The sequence below is a fragment of the Ranitomeya variabilis genome, chromosome 2 (genome assembly GCF_051348905.1).
Source record: "Ranitomeya variabilis isolate aRanVar5 chromosome 2, aRanVar5.hap1, whole genome shotgun sequence".
Classification (NCBI taxonomy): domain Eukaryota; kingdom Metazoa; phylum Chordata; class Amphibia; order Anura; family Dendrobatidae; genus Ranitomeya; species Ranitomeya variabilis.
Genome location: NC_135233.1, coordinates 588,050,938 through 588,074,105, shown reverse-complemented (window position 1 = coordinate 588,074,105; position 23,168 = coordinate 588,050,938). Strand labels below are relative to the sequence as shown.

General features: G+C 40.8%; 1 protein-coding gene across 1 annotated transcript in view; it reads left to right on the top strand.

Annotated features, from left to right (window-relative positions):
- The window catches only part of CDH8 (cadherin 8), a 521,626-nt gene that overhangs the window by 383,571 nt on the left and 114,887 nt on the right, over positions 1-23,168 (top strand). Inside the window, exon 8 of the mRNA XM_077288387.1 lies at positions 10,603-10,739. Within this exon, the coding sequence (XP_077144502.1) occupies positions 10,603-10,739 (137 nt within the window). The remainder of the gene's footprint in view (positions 1-10,602; positions 10,740-23,168) is intronic.

The following is a 23,168-nucleotide window of genomic DNA, read 5'->3' as shown; positions in this document are numbered from 1 at the left end:
TGGATCAGCTTGCTGCTAGGGTGCAAAGCATTCAGGATTTTGTTATCCATAGCCCTATGTCTGAACCAAAAATACCTATTCCTGAGCCGTTTTTTGGAGATAGATCTAAGTTCCTGAATTTTAGGAATAATTGCAAATTGTTTCTGTCTCTGAAACCTCGTTCCTCTGGTGATTCTGCTCAGCAAGTTAAGATTGTTATTTCCTTCTTGCGCGGCGACCCTCAAGATTGGGCCTTCTCTCTGGCGCCAGGAGATCCTGCATTGGTGAATGTTGATGCGTTTTTCCTGGCACTTGGTTTGCTTTATGAGGAGCCTAATCTTGAAAATCAGGCTGAAAAGATGCTGCTGGCTATCTCTCAGGGTCAGGACGAAGCTGAGGTATATTGTCAAAAATTTCGGAAATGGTCCGTGCTTACTCAATGGAATGAGTGTGCACTGGCCGCAAATTTCAGAAATGGTCTTTCTGAAGCCATTAAAGATGTGATGGTGGGGTTTCCTATCCCTACAGGTCTGAATGATTCAATGGCTCTGGCCATTCAAATTGATCGACGTTTGCGGGAGCGCAAATCTGTTAATCCTTCGGCGGTGCTGTCTGAACGGTCACCTGATTCTATGCAATGTGACAGAATTCTGACCAGAGTCGAGCGACAAAATCATAGACGTCAAAATGGGTTGTGTTTCTACTGTGGTGATTCAACACATGTTATCTCAGCATGCTCTAAACGCTTAAAAAAATTGTTAATCCTGTCACCATTGGTACTTTTCAGCCTAAGTTTATTTTGTCTGTGACTTTAATTTGTTCATTATCTTCTTACTCAGTTATGGCTTTTGTGGATTCTGGTGCTGCTCTGAGTCTGATGGATTTGTCGTTTGCCAGGCGCTGTGGGTTTGTCCTGGAGCCTTTGGAAATTCCTATTCCTCTTAGAGGAATTGATGCTACGCCATTGGCTGAGAATAAACCTCAGTATTGGACGCAAGTGACCATGTGCATGACTCCTGTACATCAGGAGGTGATTCGTTTTCTGGTACTGCATAAAATGCATGATGTTGTCGTTTTGGGTCTGCCATGGTTACAGGCCCATAATCCAGTTTTACATTGGAAAGCTATGACTGTGTCTAGTTGGGGGTGTCAGGGGATTCATGGCGATTCTCCATTGGTGTCTATTGCTTCTTCTACTCCTTCTGAGATCCCTGAGTTTTTGTCAGACTTTCAGGATGTATTTAATGAGGCCAGGTCCAGTGCCCTTCCTCCTCATAGGGACTGTGATTGTGCTATAGATTTGATTCCTGGTAGTAAGTTTCCTAAGGGATGACTCTTTAATTTATCTGTGCCAGAGCATGCCGCGATGCAGAGTTATATAAAGGAGTCTTTGGAGAAGGGACATATTCGCCCATCCTCTTCTCCTCTTGGTGCAGCATTCTTATTTGTGGGCAAGAAAGACGGGTCTTTGAGACCTTGTATAGATTATCGTCTTCTGAATAAGATCACAGTTAAATTTCAGTATCCTTTGCCATTGTTGTCTGATTTGTTTGCTCGGATTAAGGGATCCAGTTGGTTCACCAAGATAGATCTTCGTGGTGCGTATAACCTTGTGTGCATAAAGCAGGGAGATGAATGGAAAACGGCATTTAATACGCCCGAGGGTCATTTTGAGTACCTGGTGATGCCTTTTCGATTATCGAATGCCCCTTCTGTGTTTCAGTCCTTCATGCATGACATCTTCCGGAAATATCTGGATAAATTTATGATTATTTATCTGGATGATAATTTGTTTTTTTCTGATGATTGGGAGTCCCATGTGAACCAGGTCAGGATGGTGTTTCAGGTTCTGCGGGAGAATGCTCTATTTGTGAAGGGCTCAAAATGTATCTTTGGGGTACAGAAGGTTTCTTTTTTGGGTTTTATTTTTTCCCCTTCTACTGTGGAGATGGACCCAGTCAAGGTCCGTGCCATTCATGACTGGACTCAGCCCACGTCTGTTAAGAGCCTGCAGAAGTTCTTGGGCTTTGCTAATTTTTACCGTCGTTTTATCGCTAATTTTTCCAGCGTGGTTAAACCTTTGACGGATATGACCAAGAAGGGTTCTGATGTTGCTAATTGGTCTCCTGCGGCCTTGGAGGCCTTTCGGGAGCTGAAGCATCGGTTTACTTCAGCGCCAGTCTTGTGCCAGCCAGATGTCTCTCTTCCCTTCCAGGTTGAAGTTGATGCTTCTGAGATTGGTGCAGGGGCTGTTTTGTCGCAAAAAAGTTCTGATGGCTCCGTGATGAAGCCATGCGCCTTCTTTTCAAGAAAATTTTCGCCTGCTGAGCGGAACTATGATGTTGTTAATCGGGAGTTGTTGGCTATGAAGTGGGCATTTGAGGAGTGGCGATATTGGCTCGAGGGAGCTAGACATCGTGTGGTGGTCTTGACTGATCATAAAAATCTGATTTACCTCGAGTCTGCCAAGCGCCTGAATCCTAGACAGGCTCGTTGGTCGTTGTTTTTCTCCCGTTTTGACTTTGTGGTCTCGTACCTGCCTGGTTCGAAGAACGTGAAGGCTGATGCACTTTCTAGGAGTTTTGTGTCTGACTCTCCGGGAGTCTCAGAGCCGGCTGGTATTCTCAGAGAGGGAGTGATTTTGTCTGCCATTTCCCCAGATTTGCGACGAGTGCTGCAGAAATTTCAGGCTGATAGGCCTGATCGTTGCCCACCAGAGAGACTGTTTGTCCCTGACAGATGGACCAGCAGAGTTATTTCTGAGGTTCATTCTTCAGTGTTGGCGGGACATCCTGGGATTTTCGGTACCAGAGATTTGGTGGCTAGGTCCTTTTGGTGGCCTTCCTTGTCGCGGGATGTGCGTTCTTTTGTGCAGTCCTGTGGGATTTGTGCTCGGGCTAAGCCTTGCTGTTCCCCTGCCAGCGGGTTGCTTTTGCCCTTGCCTATCCCAAAGAGGCCTTGGACGCACATTTCCATGGATTTCATTTCGGATCTTCCGGTATCTCGGAAGATGTCTGTCATCTGGGTGGTGTGCGATCGTTTTTCTAAAATGGTCCATTTGGTGCCCTTGCCTAAGTTGCCTTCCTCCTCTGATTTGGTCCCTTTGTTCTTTCAGAATGTGGTTCGTTTGCACGGCATCCCTGAGAATATTGTGTCTGACAGAGGATCCCAGTTTGTGTCCAGATTCTGGCGATCCTTTTGTGCTAAGATGGGCATTGATTTGTCTTTTTCGTCGGATTTTCATCCTCAGACTAATGGCCAGACCGAGCGAACTAATCAGAAGTTGGAGACTTATTTGAGATGTTTTGTTTCTGCTGATCAGGACGACTGGGTTACCTTTTTGCCACTGGCTGAGTTTGCCCTTAATAATCGGGCTAGTTCTGCCACTTTGGTTTCACCCTTTTTCTGCAACTCTGGTTTTCATCCTCGTTTCTCCTCGGGCCAGGTTGAACCTTCTGACTGTCCTGGGGTTGATTCTGTGGTGGATAGGTTGCAGCGGATTTTGAACCATGTGGTGGACAATTTGAAATTGTCACAAGACAAGGCCCAGCGTTTTGCCAACCGCCGCCGCGGTGTGGGTCCCCGACTTCGTGTTGGGGATTTGGTTTGGTTGTCTTCTCGGCATGTTCCTTTGAAAGTCTCCTCTCCTAAGTTCAAGCCTCGCTTTATCGGTCCTTATAAGATTTTGGAAATCCTTAACCCGGTGTCTTTTCGCTTGGACCTTCCAGCGTCATTTGCTATTCATAATGTGTTCCATAGGTCCTTGTTGCGGCGGTACGTGGTGCCTATGGTTCCTGCTGTTGAGCCTCCTGCCCCGGTTTTGGTTGAGGGCGAGTTGGAGTACGTGGTGGAGAAGATTCTGGATTCTCGTATCTCTAGACGGAAACTCCAGTATTTAGTTAAGTGGAAAGGCTATGGTCAGGAGGATAATTCCTGGGTTGTCGCCTCTGATGTTCATGCGGCTGATTTGGTTCATGCCTTTCACGCTGCTCATCCTGATCACCCTGGGGGTCTTGGTGAGGGTTCGGTGACCCCTCCTCAAGGGGGGGGTACTGTTGTGAACTGTGTTTCTGGGATCCCTCTGGTGGTCACTAACGGTATTGTGTTAGGCATGTCTTGTTGCAGGCCTGAGCTCCAGCTGTGTCGTTAAGCAGCGGGTGTTCCCTATTTAAGTCTCCTCCGGACTCAGTCTCTTGCCTGGCATCGTTGTATCCAGACCTATATGGTCTCCTCCGGATTCCTTTCAGTCTGTCTCATGCAAGAAAAGCTAAGTCCGTTTTGTATAATTTGGATCGTTTGCATTTTTCAGTGTCTTTGTCCAGCTTGCTTAATATTTGATTTTCTGGCTCGCTGGAAGCTCTAGGGGGCTGATATTCTCCCTCCGCACCGTCAGTCGGTGTGGGGGTTCTTGAATGTTCAGCATGGATGTTTTTGTAGGGATTTCTGCTGACCGCATAGTCCACTATCTATTTTCTGTCTATCTAGACTAGTGGGCCTCACTTTGCTGAATCTAGTTCATCTCTACGTTTGTGTTTTCCTCTTGCCTCACCATTATTATTTGTTGGGGGCTTTCTATATCTTTGGGGTTCAATTTCTCTGGAGGCAAGTGAGGTCTTATTTTCCCTCTAGGGGTAGTCAGTTCTCCGGCTGGCTCGAGACGTCTAGAACCAACGTAGGCACGTTCACCGGCTGCTTCTAGTTGTGTGTGTTAGGATCAGGTATGCGGTTAGCCCAGTTTCCACCTCCCTAGAGCAGTATTTATGTTTTTGCTATCTTGCCGGAATATCAGAGATCCTCTACCACTGGGATCATAACACATAGCTCAACAGTCCACTTGATTTTTCCCCTATGAGCAACATATTCTGAAACAGTTCAGATATGTATCGCTCAAGTCAAAACAGACTGTCAGCACAGTGAGGTGTCAAGTTACACAATATATTGAAGTCTATGGAAAGCGAGAGAAGAGCAAAGACAAAAACAATTTGTGTTACATCTTTTTAATATTAACTTTTGCCAGAGCTGGATTCTCAGCTTCACTGCTCAGTAATGCTGTGTAATTTCCTCCATGCTGTTACTGTTTTTTTCTATGTGTTACCTAAGGTGAAGAAAGCAGGAATTTCTCATGTCTATGTTTAATGTGTAAAGGAGTCATCCTAGCAGCTAGTCTCCACCCACTAGCTCAGAATGAATTGAAAATTGGAGATGGAGCCTACAGAGGGGAAACTGGGAAAAAAAATTGAAAAATGCAAAATAAAGTACATATAATGGCCAGAAATGTTTTTATTCCTCATGTACACATACACACGACATCTTTTTCTGAAAAATTACAAGAAAGTATAGTTACCCTCTAAGATTCTGGTATGACAAAAGCATTTTTTTATGTGATAGCTGAGCTGATGGTATTATACTTTTCTCAAAATAGGCCACCTACAGTGTCTTGAGAAGGAAAGTATTAAAATGAAATGGGACACTTATTTGGGATAAAATGTGTTGTGCAAAATTGCCAGCTCTCAAAAAAATTTTGATACTCTGTAGAGAGATGTTTAAGTTACATGTGTTCAAGTGTGATACAACCTGAAGGATGTCTAGGATTTAGCAAAAATGTTTAGAATTGAGAGTCCTCAGTGGTTGATACCTTTTAATGGCTAACTGAAAAGATGGTAACAAATTGCAAGCTTTCAAGACTACACAGGTCTCTTCATCAGGCATAGATTAAGAATCACATATTTATGCACAACGTAGCACAGAAAAACAAAAACAAACATGGATAAGACAGGTGGCATGAAGCAGAATTACCATGAGTGATAAACAGTTATGTCCATAAATATTGGGCCAGTTCTTAGATAAGGAATGTTTTATTGTCCTCTGATTGGGGTCTCTGTTCGATGACCCCCTCATAGTCTGAGGGGAAAGTTCCTTAGTTGATGTAAAAAGACATAAATCCATGCGACACATTCATTCCACCACTAAGACAGTCAAAGGTCGTCATCAGTTTATTGTATGGTGGTGAGAATTCATTCTTGTTCTAAGCTTTTGCCCAGTCTCCCCTACATACAGACCCCCAGTTGGACATTTAGTACAAATAATTAGGTACACCACATTAGATGTGATGCAGCTAAAAGTACCTGGGATCTTGTAGTCCTGATGTGAATTGGGGATCTTTATCTTGTCCGTGGTCATTATAAATGGACAGGTTTTACATTTTTTCTGATTGTAGGATTTAGCAAGCATGTCACCACAATGTATTGAATTAGCATTGTAAGACATAATATTTGGAGAAAGGTAATAGTTTTGTAGAAGGTATGTAGCCAGAAGATGTCAAGATGTATGTAGAGATCAATTGTCCCATCGGATTTTTCTTTTAACTAAGTCCTACTAAGGTGATCGATCTGCCACAAATTGTATACGGACACAAAAGTTTAGACAAGATTATACTTTATTCATTTCTGAAAACAAGAACATATTTCTACGTAGTTATAAACTGAGAACCATGTTGATGTAATTTGCGCTGATGGATAAACATATACTCCTTGAATTAAGGAAACGATATGGTGATATTTTACAGAACAGTGCCAAAGCATATGTTATCTGATAATCCCAGAATGTGAGAAAAATAGCATATGCCTAATGTACTGGTCTTGATTGAATACATGGCATCATAGAGTTTTTTGTAACAAATAGTTGCTCATTTTTTGCTTTGATACTATTTTGACGTGTCGTCTTGTTATTAATCATGAAATCACAGGGACGCCTTAAATAACATAGCACGGCTTCTCCCTTCAAAGTATTTTTGCTCACCTTTCCTTTGTAAGTCCACAGTTTGTTGGGTTGTGTTCTACCTAGTCTATAGTTAGTCCCAGTCTATTGCCTTATTAAAACAACACTTGAGGCTATGGTGTCCTCGGGAGTGCCATGATCAAGGAGAAGTTGAGCACGGACATTGCCCTCAAAAAGGTGTTTGATCTTACTTTGATTTTTTGTTTGTGAGTAAAATTGAAAGACTGGTCGTTGTTAAGGTAGCGTAGCTTCACAAGTAGTGTCCAGACACTGATATGTTTTTGTGTCCTATTATATATTTTCAATTATATCTTGGACATTTTTTATATTTCCCAATAGAGTTGAGTTTGGAAACAGAAATCTTCAAAGAACCATATTTATCTGGACACAATGATCCAAAAATAAATCTAAGACACGAAATATATTAAACACTACTGGTACAATGTCAATTGTTATAAAGCCTGACCATTGTACCACTGGGACCCTTATTGAACCCCTTACTGACATCTGCCATACATGTATGGCACAAGTTAGTAGTGAGTGTATGGAGCAGACTTTTATTTGTCAGTAAAGGTTGTGTGCTACAATCAATACATTCCTTGTCCCGAACGAGATTGTTAAAGGGTTAAATGCCGCTGTAAAATTCTGACATTTGCATTAACAGTGCACTGGCGCATCATTCTATCGGCGCCCCTGTGACATGATCGTGGGTTGCTTCCTTTTAAGACCTTTGAGCTTGTCATTTCGGAGCTTCCTTAAAAACTAGCCTGTGGCCGGGCATTGCTGTATATAGCACAGGCAGTCAGATGATCTCAGCATACAGTCCCCTAGAGGGACTAATAAATTCAATGAAAAGTTAATAATAAAATAAAAAATATACACTGCTCAAAAAATAAAGAGAACACTAAAATCCCACATCTTAGCTACCACTGAATAAAATATTCCAGTTGTAAATCTTTATTCATTACATAGTGGAATGTGTTGAGAACAATAAAACCTAAAAATTAACAATGTAAATCACAAATAGTATCCCACAGAGGTCTGGAGTTGGAATGATGCTCAAAATCAAAGTGGAAAATGAAGTTACAGGCTGATCCAACTTCAGTGGAAATGCCTCAAGACAAAGAAATGATGCTTAGTAGTGTGTGTGTGGCCTCCACGTGCCTGTATGACCTCCATACAATGTCTGGGCATGCTCCCGATGAGGTGACAGATGGTCTCCTGAGGGATCTCCTCCCAGACCTGGACTAAAGCATCCACCAACTCCTGGACAGTCTGTGGTGCAATGTGATGTTGGTGGATGGTGCGAGACATGATGTCCCAGATGTGTTCAATCGGAATCAGGTCTGGGAAACGGGCGGGCCAGTCCATAGCTTCAATGCCTTCATCTTGCAGGAACTGCTGACACACTCCAGCCATATGAGGTCTGGCATTGTCCTGCATTAGGAGGAACCCAGGGCCAACCGCACCAGCATATGATCTCACAAGGGGTCTGAGGATCTCATCTCAGTAACTAATGGCACTCAGGCTACCTCTGGTGAGCACATGGAGGGCTGTGCGCCCTCCAAAGAAATGCCACCCCACACCATTACTGACCCACTGCCAAAACGGTCATGCTGAAGGATGTTGCAGGCAGCAGATCGCTCTCCATGGTGTCTCCAGACTGTCACATTTGTCACATGTGCTCAGTGTGAACCTACCTTCATCTGTGAAGAGCACAGGGCGCCAGTGGCGAATTTGCCAATCCCGGTGTTCTGTGGCAAATGCCAAGCGTCCTGCACGGTGTTGGGCTGTGAGCACAACCCCCATCTGTGGACTTTGGACACTCAGACCATCCTCATGGAGTTGGATTCTAACCGTTTGTGCAGACACATGCACACTTGTGGCCTGCTGGAGGTCATTTTGCAGGGCTCTGGCAGTGCTCCTCCTGTTCATCCTTGCACAAAGGTTGAGGTAGCGGTCCTGCTGCTGGGTTGTTGCCCTCCTACGGCCCCCTCCACATCTCCTGGTGTACTGGCCTGTCTCCTGGTAGCGCCTCCAGCCTCTCGACACTACGCTGACAGACACAGCAAATCTTCTTGCCACAGCTCACATTGATGTGCCATACTGGATGAGCTGCACTACCTGAGCCACTTGTGTGGGTTGTAGAGTCTGTCTCATGCTGCTACTAATGTGAAAGCACAATCAACATTCAAAAGTGACCAAAACATCAGCCAGAAAGCATTGGTACTGAGATGTGGTCTGTGGTCCCCACCTGCAGAACCCCTCCTTTATTGAGTGTGTCTTGATAATTGCCAATAATTTCCATCTGTTTTCTGTTCCATTTGCACAACAGCATGTGAAAATTGATTGTCAATCAGTGTTGCTTCCTAAGTGGACCATTTGATTTCACAGAAGTTTGATTTACTTGGAGTTATATTCTGTTGTTTAAGTGTTCCCTTTATTTTTTTAAGCATAAAAGTTCAAATAATAATAAAAAATAATGAAATTGAAAAATACAAGTGTGGTATTGACATGTTCAGAAAAGTGATATTTATCAAAATATTATAATAATTAACACTGTAAGCAGAAAAAAAATTCAAAAACACCAAAATTACTTTTTATGGTCTCCAGAAACAAAGGAAAGAAGCAGGGGCTCTGGAAAGTGTAGAGCCCTCACTTGTCTTTCTTTACTGTTTGCATTTCTGGATCCACGAACAGGACCCAGAGGGTGGAGCAGCAGCCATTTGAAAATACATTATTGTTTTTCCCAGTTTTGTGACTGGAGCCACACACCTCATCCAGCCACTGAGATTGATGTTGTCCCTTTTGAACTGCGCATGGTGTGCTTTCTGGTTCCCCCCCATTTTGCATTTTTTGGTCTTTGCAAATTTTACCTTTCCAATGGAAGCCTCTACTTGGTCCTGTTGACTAGCACTGCCATTGACCAGCCAGTAGGACTTAATTAAAATAAATTAAAATATACCTGGTGTATTTGTGCTTGGTAGATGAGGAGGACATTTCTCTTGCACCCATAAAAGCTTGATAGAAAATCTGAAGTTTATCGTACCTTTCCACTACTGGTGGTGTGATCAGCAGAAGAGATGCGTATGTAAAAGAAAAATTCATGTGAAATATCTTGTAACGAGAGTTGAGCGAATTTGTTCGGATTTGTTCGCCGAATCTGAATTTGCCATAATCGTGCCATATTGGTACCTTATTCGTGCCAAATGTATGTTTGATGATCAGTTCCGAACATATTCAGTAAATTCTACTCCCATTGACTTTATTGACGTTCGGCTGTGTTTGACAAATATTGCAAAAACAAATTCGATGCCGATCGTATTCGGAACCAAATCCAAACAAATTCGCTCAACTCTACTAGTAACATAAAAGACCCTTTAAAACAGATTCTAGAGCTGTAACCAATCATCCAGGAGAAGTTGGAAATCCTTTTCTTGCTTTATAATATGAATTAACTGAAATAATCTACCAATAAATCACAGCTTTAAATATTATACCACAGAGACACTAGTGTAATTAATTTGCATGGCATGCATCCGGTTTGATATATTGTATCACGATAAATGTCGTAGATTGCATATTTATAGCTTGATTAATAACAGGTTTTAAACGTGTCATCAGCCAAACTTGAATCCGGCTCATAATTTCCTTATTGACGATGCCTATTTATCACGCCACAGTTGATTTACCGAGTGTTTGTGAAACATGTAGCATATGGTGCCACAGAGTAAATAGCTGATGTTACTGTGGACATCTACTAATGCTATTAGATATACAAACTAAATAAACAATGTTCCATTATATATTTTTTTTTCATCATTTATGTGTTTTTTTTATTTCAAGGTTTTCTATCGATCGACATACGGATCTGGATCGTCAATTTAACATCAATGCGGATGATGGCAAAATAACGTTAGCTACGGCACTGGACAGAGAGACGACTATGTGGCACAATATCACAGTGGTGGCTACAGAAACCAGTAAGTTTGCCAATTTTTGAAGGAATATTTTAGAGATCATAGCAATTTTGTCCATTGTCTGACATAGGAAAAAGGTGCAATCAACTCCCTGTCACAGTGAATACTCCTGTCGTGGTGAATACTTGGGTAATAGCAACAGTCCAAACCATAGCCGGCACTCACATTTTCTTACAAGAATTGTGTTATTGATCCAGTAGTGTAAAAGGCAAAATAATAGTTGAACACAATAGCACAAAAATTAAAACGGCAGAAAAGAAATATCTACTGCGCTCACAGTCAACATGTTTCAGCCCTGCATGGTCCTTTGTTAAGCTTCAAAATAACGTTGGCTATGGCACTAGACAGAGAGATGACTATGTGGCACAACAACACAGCGATGGCTACAGAAACCAGTAAGTTTGCCAATTTTTTAAGCAATGTTTTAGAGATCATGTGTCAATATTATCCATTGTCTGACATATGAAAAACGTGCAATCAACTCCCTGTCACGGTGAATACTCTGGTAATAGCAACAGTCCAAACCATAGCCGACACTCATATTTTCTTAAAAGAATTGCTTTATTGATACAGTAATATAAAAGGCAAAAAAATGGTTGAACACAACAGCACAAAAATGAAAAAGGCAGAAAAGGTATATCAGCTGCGCTCACAGGCAACATGTTTCAGACCTACATTGTCCTTTGTTAAACCTCAAAATAACGTTGGTTGCGGCACTAGACAAGGAGACAACTATGTTGCTTACAGTAGATAATTTAGAGATCATGTATCAATATTGTCCATTGTCTGACATGTTTGGTTCACCGTGAAGCTTCCAAATATTTGCCCTTTTCATAAGTTGTTTAATGAGCCATTATCGGTTGGTCACAACTTGATCTGAGTTGGGTTTAGGCTTAAATGGCGAAAAAGTAGAGTTTAGCTACTTAACATAAAGTGCTACATTATGGAAATGTTGGGTTTTCTATAGGATGGCAAACAGTTAAATTAGTGTTTAATATACACTCACATATCTAGTGCATGGTTTGAAGAATGAATTGGTGCATCAACATTAAAAATACTGTAGAACCCTAGGGTGCAGAGGTAGCAGCTGCACCTAAGCCCTGGTGGTGACAAGGTTCCAAGGGTGCCATCAATATTATTAATGACACATGGTAGGTGATGGTTCTGTTATAGATTTTGCATTGGGGCCCAGGAGCTTTGGTGTGCAATCCTGGCTTAAGGGGTACTGAATTGTAATTTGTTTAGGTAGAAGGTACAAGGCTTGAGAACATTGAGAAATATTCTTCTTGTTCAGTGTTTGTCTGCTTGTGCTTTGCTAGTTTAAAAAAAAATCTGAAAAAAATGTATAAATAATATGATAAATATTAAAGAGGCTTATTGCATAAAGATTGAATATTCAAGGAGAAGTAAGGTGAAATAGCTGTTATTCTAAATATTAATAATTTCTGGCATACTATATTGAATGGTATACTTTTTTCAACATTGAAGTCCCTGGACTAGGTCTTCAAATGGAGGACATTTCTCTGATGTTGAAAACACAGCTCATAGATAGTCTGGTTTTTTTTCTGTGGTTACATATGGATGTGAAACCTGGATGTTGAAGAAACAAGACAGAAGAAGAATTGATGCTTTCGAAATGTAGTGCTGGAGAAGGATGTTTTCAATACTATAGATGACAAGAAGAACAAAGAAAGTAATTTTGGCGCAAATCAAGCCAGACAAGTCACTGGAAGCAAGACTCAATAAGCTACGACTTGCCCACTTTGGACAACCTCATACGAAGATAGCAATCACTGGATGGTAGGAAGAAAAGAAGGAACATGGTGAAAAGGTAGACCAGCAACATGATGGCTTGATACTATCAAAATAATGGAGAAGACCCTGGTGGACCTATGTAGGCTTACACAAGATCGATCTTCCTACAGATCGTTCATCAATCAAGTCACCATGGATCGAAATTGAGGCCATTAGAAAATGAATATATATCTTTAATGGAACTGGTTATAGGAAATTTGCCCACTAGGATACCAACACTCTATAGGGCAAAAGATTTAAAAAAAAAAATATATATATATATATATATATATATATATATATATATGTTTAATAGCTTTATATGCAGGGTATATCAAGAGTTTAGTCAAGTTGATCATGTTTTATTTCCAGGCTATATGACTTGAGTAATGTTTTTGAGGACATGGCTCATGATAATGTTTCCTTTTCTTATGGACACCCACCCTTATAGTTGCCTTCAAATGTTGCATTCACTTCAAGATTCTTTTAAAGTCTTGGCAAAAAATGTACTACTTTGCCGACATTTCAAGATCGCGGTAAATAAAGGTCCTGTCGATGTAGCCATAATCATTTGCTTAATTCCTGGAACTGACAGATCCTAAAATCCAGTATATATTTCTATATGTTAATTAATTTATATGTTAATTATATCTTGTTTACAGTGTCTTTATTTTTAGATAAACAGGTCCAATTGTTTTTCGACTTTCCACTTAAAAAATATGCAACATCACTTGTTTTGTTTACCGCGACACATGAGCGTTTCTCTAGAATTGACCTATTGATGCACTCACTGATTATCCAACAATTTCCATTGGCGAACAGCAAAGGATAGAGCGCCTTTTATTACTACAACGATGGTATTGTTGAAGGTGAAAGTGATAGTTAATTAGGTTCCAGGCTGCTTTCTAGGCTATGATTTTAATTGGCACTACAAGAAAGCGTTCTGCATACATACATGATCGTTTTATATAAAAAAAACTACCAGACGGCTTGTTTATTTATTTTATTTTTTTTACTTTTTAATTAGAAGTTGTCCAATTAAAAACTCCAATTATGGAGGATTATGTGGCGGTCCTTTCTTCGAAAGTCCTAAAAAAAAAATCGGTATTTAAAAAAGAAAATGTGAGGTTTATGGACAACTTAGCATTGATGCGCTCTATTTTCATTGGGGGTTTCCATTAGTAATATGGCTATGCGTTTTAATTTACTGTCATGATAACACGTATGATTGCCTTTTCCTGTAATTAGAACAAGATGGTAATTTTTGAGATTCTATAAACCCACTAAGAAAATCAATACAATCCAATTATGTGAAGAAGTAGTCAGATCATTAGAAGAGTCACCTCTAGCAATGTGCTCCTTAGACAAATTAGCCCATGTCTATATTTTCGCGCAGACCAGGCATCCACTTCTACATCGAATTTGTTGTCAAGAAAGGCAGAAAAAAATAATATCAGTAAAACTTTGTCTGGAAGTTGTAATTGGCTTTAGAAATATTTTTTGGGTGTCACTTTGAAGCATAATTAAGAAAAAAATAAAATAAAGTGCAAGTGAAAGCGCCTGTAAAATAATTTATACTGTGTTAGAATTTTCTGTGTTGGAATTGTTGGTTGTTCAAGATAATAATCTTTTAAAAAAAATTGAAGTTAGCTACATAGTTAATAGATTGGAAAATATAGATACAGACCCATCAAGTAATTCTACCATGTTAATCGAAAGGATGATAAAACCAACACTGAGACAGTTGTCAATTTCCCCACGTTAAAGTGAATGTCACCTGGTTTTTGATGCCTCGTCTGAGAGCAGCCACTCTGATTTCAGTGATGTGTCACTTACTGGGCTGCTTGCTGTTGTTTTTTATAAGATGCCTGTTTTCTCTCCTGCAGATCTAGCAGTTCTCTGAATGCTGAGCTCTATATAACCCTGCCCACACCACTGATTGCTGCCTATGCACAGTGTATACAAAAAGCTGCTAATCAGTGGTGTGGCTGAGTTATGTAGAGCTCATGAATATGGAGGACTACCTAGTAGCAGGTTAACTAGTCCTTTAATGGGAGCAGTGGAGGAGAGTAGGTGGACTTCAGCATGACCATCCAGGTAATAATAATATCTGGATGGTTGTGCTGAACTCCACCTCCCCTTACGAATATTGAGGAGTACCTAGCAGCAGGTTAACTAGTCCTCTAATGGGAGGGAAGGTGGAGTTCAGCACGACCATCCAGGTCATATTATTATTACCTGGATGCTGAACTCCACTTCCCCTCCTCCACTACTCCTATTTGGCCGCAATCACCGGCTGGACTAGAACCCTCCAGGATGATACTAACCTGTACTTTTCATCATACGGTGTGGTAAGTTGAACTCACTCTTCATTCTCTTTAGTACTTTAATGATAATCTCCTGCTGATAAAACACTGCAGCCAAGTAAGAGACATCATAGGAATCAGGGTCTTTGTCTCTAAAATATGCTGCTCTTAAAATAGGTCCTTTAAAGGGAACATGTCAGCAGATTTGTGTACCCCAAACTAATGTTGTCTATGTTAAGTCTCTGTAATGTAGAATAATATAAGTAATCAGTGTTTCCCTTTCAAAGAAATCTCTTATCCGATTTTCATGCTTATGAGCTGCAAATACAAGGGGCTTAACCTTGCACATACAGCTCTCGAGTCTCCTCCCTCTTTCCGTCAATGACTGACAAGTCAGACTTTTCTGAGTGACCTGCTGTCCTACGTATGATCTCGTGCGAGTTCCGTCTTTCCCAGGGCTAAGGTTCTGAGACGTTGCGAGGACCAGTCTATCAATCTGCACATGATCGGCCCCCAGGATTAATGGGTTATGTTCAAGATCTCAGATGGGGGAGCAGGTCAATGACTTAATAGTGATCTCTTCACAAGTGTCAAGAGGCCGGAGGTGGATAGGTTTAGAGGAATATGTATATCATAAGCATCTCCCAACAGAGTATCACAAAATCATGTTTCTTTTCAATGTCATGTTGTGACACTCATCTCAGGATATATCGAATCAGAAGGATAGGCAAAAAAGGATATATCCGTACCAATTATTTCTCAGCTCACCATGAGCCCCTTAAGCCAGGAGGAAAAGTAAGGTTGGCCACATTTTAATGTATATATTGCCATAATTTTAATTGCTAGACAGCATATCCTTAGCAGCTAAGCTTTCTCAGATTACTCAAGGTCAAGATGAATGAATGATAAATGAATGAACAATAGATAAAGACGATACTACATTGTTTCTGTCTTGGAATTTCATGAAATGTAGGAACAAAATCACGTTCTTGGAGCTTTGTGAAATGTGTATTGATAAGTCCAAATCAAATTCACATTGCATTTCTGATCATGCTCCTGACTTCTATCTGAATTCTCAGAAAACAGTATTTAGACTTCCCCCCCATTAGTTTCACTTAGGCAAAAAGTGAAAAACATGAAACTTTTGGCCTCTTTTCCCATAGTATCGGTCTTTACCTAGACACAATATAGTGGTAGGCTAAAAAAGATGAACTTCACAAGAAAAAAGTCAATGACTTCAACAAAAGCCAATCTTAGAAAAACAGGATTGAGACAGAACTTAGGAACGGGGAGAGAGACGCAATGTGAATCCAGCCTAAGATATTTCTCTTTAGCACTCTATGTACATATCCAGTATAATAGGGTTCTGTTTACATATATGGATCAAATGTAAGTAACCCCATAGTACTATATTTATTCCCATTTCCATTGGCTATGCTAATGCAAGTAATATGTCAAGGTGGAATCCCCTTACGCTATTGAAATATTGGTACTTGTGTCTCTGTTTTTCTTCTTCTTGCTTCCATCCGATGAGTTTTTGCTCAATAGGACGACCATTGGTTGGAAAACTAGATATAAGTGTAAAGCTTGTCTACGCAGGGAGATCTAGCCTACCTCTAACCTTTACCTTTGGCATCTTTAGCTTTCAGAACTGTATGCACTGGTGGCGTTATGGGTCATGCCATTCCATTTTATATCAGTAAGGAAAACACAGTACTGCTGCAAGAAGATTTTCAAATATGAAGACGTTTTTGAAAATGTTGATACCATGGAATACCAAGCTTTTATTTTTAGCAGAACAACTTGATAGCCAGGGGACATATGCTAGAGTAACAACTTTTCCGATCTGGTTTATTGACATAAAGCTACGGTGAAACTCTAAATCACTCACTAGGTGAACAAGTGTACAGCCTAGCTGCTACAAGGGAGCGCGATCTACCAAAATTCAACTCCAAAATTTTTTAAAAATTCGATTTTATTTATTTTATAGTATCTGCTTGTATAGCGCCATTAATTTCACAATGCTATACAGAAATCAGCAGTGCTGATTGGAGCTCACAATTTAATCTCCCTATCAGTATGTCTTTGGAGTATGGAAGTAATATGGATGAGGAAACCCATGCTAACATTTGGAGAGCATACAAACTCCTCGTAGATGTTGTCCTTGATGGGATTCGAACAGGACCCCCTGTGTTGCAAAGAAATATTAGTAACCACTGAGTCACAGAGCTGCCAATCGAATTAATTTGATATGAATTGAATGAATCCTGGTGGCTATTAAAATAATCTGTCTATTGGGCTCTAAGATCACCGGATTCCAAAGCATAGTAAACAAATGGACTGGGAGGAGGGTTAAAAAAATTTAAGAAATCATACTTACCTAGCCCCTAACCTGTCCATGCCACCATAGCTCCTTTCCGGTTCTCCATTAGCTTCTTCAGCTTTTCTCCACTCTGGCACTGGTCTTCAGTTCACCGGCATTGCTGTTGCCGGCTAAGACTTGTCAGAAGCAGTTATGTGGGTAGATGCTATTCAACAAGTCATGAATTTTAAACTTGCATCTCAGTTTGGCTGGTGCCAGAAAAATTCTCGAAGAGTGAAGGGAAGATAGGCGCCAAAGCAGGGGCTTAGTACTGGTGGGGAGCTGGCCAAGTAAGTGGTTAGGAGAGTATGATTTTTTGGCAGCAAAATGGTGGCAACCAGTTCTGAGAACTTTTAAATTAATTCCTTTAGAATCAACTCATTCATTCATATTAATTACACATCTTTGATAGCTTCCAAAACATGATACAGTTTCCAGACCCAACATCACATTGGTACAAATATCATACAGCTTATCTCTGTACAGTCTATAAATCTAAGACATAAGGTAAATATGTTTTCGTAAAGTGCCCATAGGTCTCCCTTCGGTATACCATACATCGCCACATTTATATGAGCAGTCGAGCACTCCAATCTGTACTGCACAACGCGTTTCGGCTTCCTTGATCTGCCCTGATCTTGTTTTATATATTACAGTTGTGCCTAAGAGGTTAAAATCTTGTCTGTAACATCCAATTTTATATTCTCACTGTGTTCAAATGGGCAACAACCAAGAGGATGCCCGAGGCTAGTTAGCAGTACTTAGAGTATTTTAGGATGTTCTACGAAGTTGGAAAGGAAATACTTTTTTCCATGTCAGAGTGTCAATATGGGTCAGAATTAATTAACTGGCTACATTTTATGCTGCAAAGTTTTATTTAAAAATGACTTTGGTGCTGAATACATTTAGTGTCTCTCTATGTATGAAGCCTCGGCTTAAGATGCAGTAAAGATGAATCATGATTGAGCATGCTTGATTTACAATTCAGTTCACCTTACAATATACCGGAGAACATCTTTGCATGTCAATACAATCGTTCTCAAAAAAAGCTGTTTTATTTAGATGGAGAGGTGGAATGCTTTGAATGTTAATTTAGCCATCACATGTATTTGTACAAGTAATGTTGCTTGAAGGAGATCATGATAGAGATATTTAGTTTTTTAGAAAGCAAAAACCCAAAGCCGGGTTATTAGAAACAGATAGGAAAATCCTCGGTAGAATCTTAATGTGACTTATTTAAAGTTAATTCTGAAGAGAGTGTCATGTCTATATGGTTTCATCTATATGTTCAATTTCTTGGACTGATGCTTCTTGGACCAAAGCTATGTACAGTCTGCTTTGATCCCTTATTGCTTTTGCATTGTGCAGATAAAGTGATCCTGAAGCTGAATATTATCTTCTCTCATTCAGATTCAGTAGCAGCAGGATGGAGGGACAATTGGGAGCTCTAAAAAAAGGTAGATGGGAATAGATTCAGCAGCAGGGAGGAGGACTCTGAAGAGCTGTCAGTCAGGCTAGATGGGTGGAGATTCAGCAGCAAGGAGGAGTACACTGAAGATCTGTCAGTCAGGCTAGAAGGGTGGATATTCAGCAGCAGGGAGGAGGACACTGAGGAGCTGTCAGTCAGGCTAGATGGGTAGAGATTCAGCAGCAGGGAGGAGGACAATGAGGAGCTGTCAGTCAGGCTAGATGGGTGGAGATTCAGCAGCATGGATAAGGACTACTGAGGAGCTGTCAGTCAAGCTAGATGGGTGGAGATTCAGCAGCAGGAATAAGGACTACTGAGGAGCTGTCAGTCAGGCTAGAAGGGTGGAGATTCAGCAGCAGGGAGGAGGACATTGAGGAGCTGTCAGTCAGGCTAGGTGGGTAGAGATTCAGCAGCAGGGAGGAGGACAATGAGGAGCTGTCAGTCAGGCTAGATGGGTGGACATTCAGCAGCATGGATAAGGACTACTGAGGAGCTGTCAGTCAAGCTAGATGGGTGGAGATTCAGCAGCAGCAGGGAGGAAGGGCACCAAGGAGCTCTCAGTCAGGCTAGATGGGTGGAGATTCAGCAGCATGGAAAAGGATTACTGAGGAGCTATCAGTCAGGCTAGATGGGTGGAGATTGAACAGCATGGATAAGGATTACTGATGAGCTGTAAGTCACGCTACATGGGTGAAGATTTAGCATCAGGGAGGAGGACACTGAGGACCTGTCAATCAGGCTAGGTAGGTGGAGATTCAGCAGCAATGAGGAGGAGACTGAGGAGTTGTCAATAAAGCTATGTGGATGGATATTCATCAGCAGGGAAGAGGCACAGTTGGGAGCTGTTAATAAAGCTAGATGGGAATAGGTTCAGCAGCTGGTAGGAGGGACACTGAGGACCTGTCAGTCAGGATAGGTGGAGATTCAGCAGCATGGATAAGGATTACTGAGGAGCTGTCAGTTAGGCTAGATGGGTAGAGATTCAACAGCAGGGAGGAGGACACTGAGGAGTTGTCAGTCAGGCTAGATGGGTGGAGATTCAGCAGCATGGATAAGGATTACTGAGGAGCTGTCAGTCAGGCTAGATGGGTGGACACTCAGCAGCAGCAGGGAGGAAGGACACTGAGGAGCTGTCAGTCAGGCTAGATGGATAGAGATTCAGCAGCAGGGAGGAAGGACAGTGAGGAGCTGTCAGTCAGGCTAGATGTTTGGAGATTCAGCTGCAGGGAGGAATGACACAGAGGAGCTGTCTGTTAAGCTAGATGGTTGAAAATTCAGCAGCATGGATAAGGATTACTGAGAAACTGTCAGACTACATGGGTGGAGATTCAGCAGCAGGGAGGAAGGACATTAAGGGGCTGTCAGTCAGGCTAGATGGGTGGAGATTCAACAGCATAGATAAGGATTACTGATGAGCTGTAAGTCAGTCTACATGGGTGAAGATTTAGCAGCAGGGCGGAGGACACTGAGGACCTGTCAATCAGGCTAGGCAGGTGGAGATTCAGCAGCAGGGAGGAGGAAACTGAGGAGTTTTCAATTAAGCTATGTGGATGGAGATTAAGCAGCTGGTAGGAGGGACACTGAGAAGCTGTCAGTCAGGCTAGATGGGTGGAGATTCAGCAACAGTTAGGAGGACACGGAAGACCTGTCAATCAGGCTAGGTAGGTGGAGATTCAGTAGAAGGAAGCTTGGACAGTTAGGAGTTGTCAATGAACTACGTGGGAAGAGATTCAGCAGCAGGGAGGAGAGACACAGAGGTGCTGTCAAACAGACTAGGTAGGCAAAGATTCAGCAGCAATGAGGATGGAAAATGATGAGCTGAGTTGGGCAGAGATTGAGGTTAAACTTTAAAAAAGTATCATACAGCAATTTACATGTACTTTAATAGTTAGTACATCAGCCCCTTTCATGTCTAAGATCTAGTTCATAATGTATGCCAGTTTGTATTGTAAAATGTCTTGATAGATCCACTTTAATATGAAGATGCCTGCTTTTACGTTAATGATATCATCCAATAAAGGTTGTTGTGATAGCTATGTCACAAATATTATTAAACGTTTCCAAACATGATATATCAATGATAATCCAAGTAGAGAAAACATAGAAACTAAATGTTCCTGTTCTCCCCAAGCCTCATTTCACCTAATCATCTACAGAAAAATGTGTTTCTTTCACCCGTTCTTGGAAAATGTCAGTAAATGCTAGTTCTTCACATCTCTCCCCTAAAATGTCAGTCGGACCTTCTGTTATTTTTCTGAGTGAACGCTTACCATGAAAGTGCTATCTATTTTCTGAAACACAGTGGTAATCTTTAAAATAAATTACACCCTTTAAAGCTATATAATTATTGTCAATTGCCTTGAAAACATATAGCTTTTATATGCCCATACTGTATCAATCAACTTAACATCACGCTGGGCCCTGCTAATTCTTGTTGTCTTCTCGGTTTCCTTAGGACTCGAATATCTGTATTCTGAACCTGTGTTATAGATACCAGCTAACTAGATTGCTTGATTTTTTGTTATTCTCATCTCTTAATGCCTTTAACTACTCCATATCTTTAGTCACCTGCCAAAAGAAAAATACCATATGGATCCATAGAGCATCTGTCACTGTTTTTTAGGAGTTAGAATCAGTTATATGATTCCGTTTATTGAGCCATTTACACCATGGATTAAAAGTATGCTTACATTGGTACCTATAGTGATATTTTATTTGCACCATACACCACCATTAGGTACTCCCTATGTACCACTATTGCATAGGTAGTATGTAGCATTATAAATGAAAGAGAATGAATAAAGAACATAGAGAGCTTAGATATCCTAATAAATATATGGATATATCTACAAGTAAATTTGAGATCTTGTTTTGCCAAAAGGTACAAAATTGTTACACTGCTGCAATGCAGGAAGAAGCAGCTCCACTAGATGGCAATAGAGTGGAGGAAGGACTGCACACATCAGGAGCACACTTGAAGTGCAGCAACGAGGCCACCACTAGGTGGCAGCGGAAATAGTAAAACAAGCCGGGTCGATATTAGTCTGTAGCGCAGTACAAAAGGAATAACCAAGCACAGAGTCAGAAACAAGCCAAATGGGTCAATACCGGTCAGGAGCAGATATGCCAAAGACAAGAAATGAAACAGCAGGTCAGAGTCCAAGCCAAGTCAGGTAGCAAGGGAATCCAAACACAAAAGGGGAACACAGAGTCAAAACAGGAAGAGGGGAACAAACAGACATAGGTACAGTCAGCTTAAGCAGCAGCACGAATCAGCGTATGCAGAGTCAGCTACACATGCCATAGGCAGAAACTATAACTGACATCGCCTGCAGGATACAGTGCAAACCTGAACCCAGAATGAGGCAGAGCAAAGTTAACCCTTGACATGATCAGCCTGGGAAAAGGGCAGGCAGAATTCAAAATCCGGACTGGATCATGACAAAAATTATTTTATTTCTGCAAAAAATCACATAAACAAGACAGTAACAGTGTAAGCAGCTCCATATAGCAGATAACATCATATAAAAACAGACGGCGATAATTGAGTATACAGTATTAATACACTGACCCTACAGTACATACATATCCACAGATTTAGTGGAAAACAAAATTAACAATAGGCCTTTTTTATAGGAAAAAATATATTAAACAACTAAAATAAATAGTAAGTAATAAAATACGTAAAATAATGATAATGCCAATTTACCAATATTTCTTGGAAACTTTACCTAAACTAGAGGTTTGTTGCCTAAAAATGGCAAAATGGTAAAAAGTTCAAGAGGATCACATTATAAGATAACATTTGATATTACCCCAACTAATGCAAAATCTGTTTACTATTGGATCCTAGGATTACATGTGCAGCCGCATAGAAAACCATAATTTTAATGACAACGTGAATTGATAATCGTACCTTCTGTTACACCGTCTTCTCACTGAGCATATCCCCTCTTTGTATAGGCTGTTAGCGCGTTTTGTGTTGTCTGCCGTGGTGTACGTAACAATCTGTCCTGCGCATTTGTTGTTAACTTATGAAGAAGAACAAAATGACATAAGGAATGGCTGAACAGCTTTTTTCTGTCCTTTGTCTTTTTGCACTTGGCTTGTTCTGTTTATGTTTGTTTTCTATTATTTGCATCTCGCTTGGTAGCTCTAAATTTCCCTCTTAATCAATTAGTCAAGGGACAAGGCGCTATGTTCTTTCATTGACAGAGTAGATTTGTATCTATCATCATGCTAAGAATTAGAGTTTCACACCGATAACAGGAAAGGAAAATATTATAATAATAACCTGGAAGCTCAGGTTGAAATTCAGGCAAGGATGAAAAGTAAGGATAGATTACGCTCATTATACTGCATTTCAAGTAGCTAAGAGAAAATTTGTGATTTTGCTCGGAAGTCTTTCCATGAACCTTTAGAGAAATAAAAAAATGTAAATGGAGGGGACTGAGAAATGTAAAAAGCTGAAGAAAAAATAATATAAAAATGCAAAACTTAAC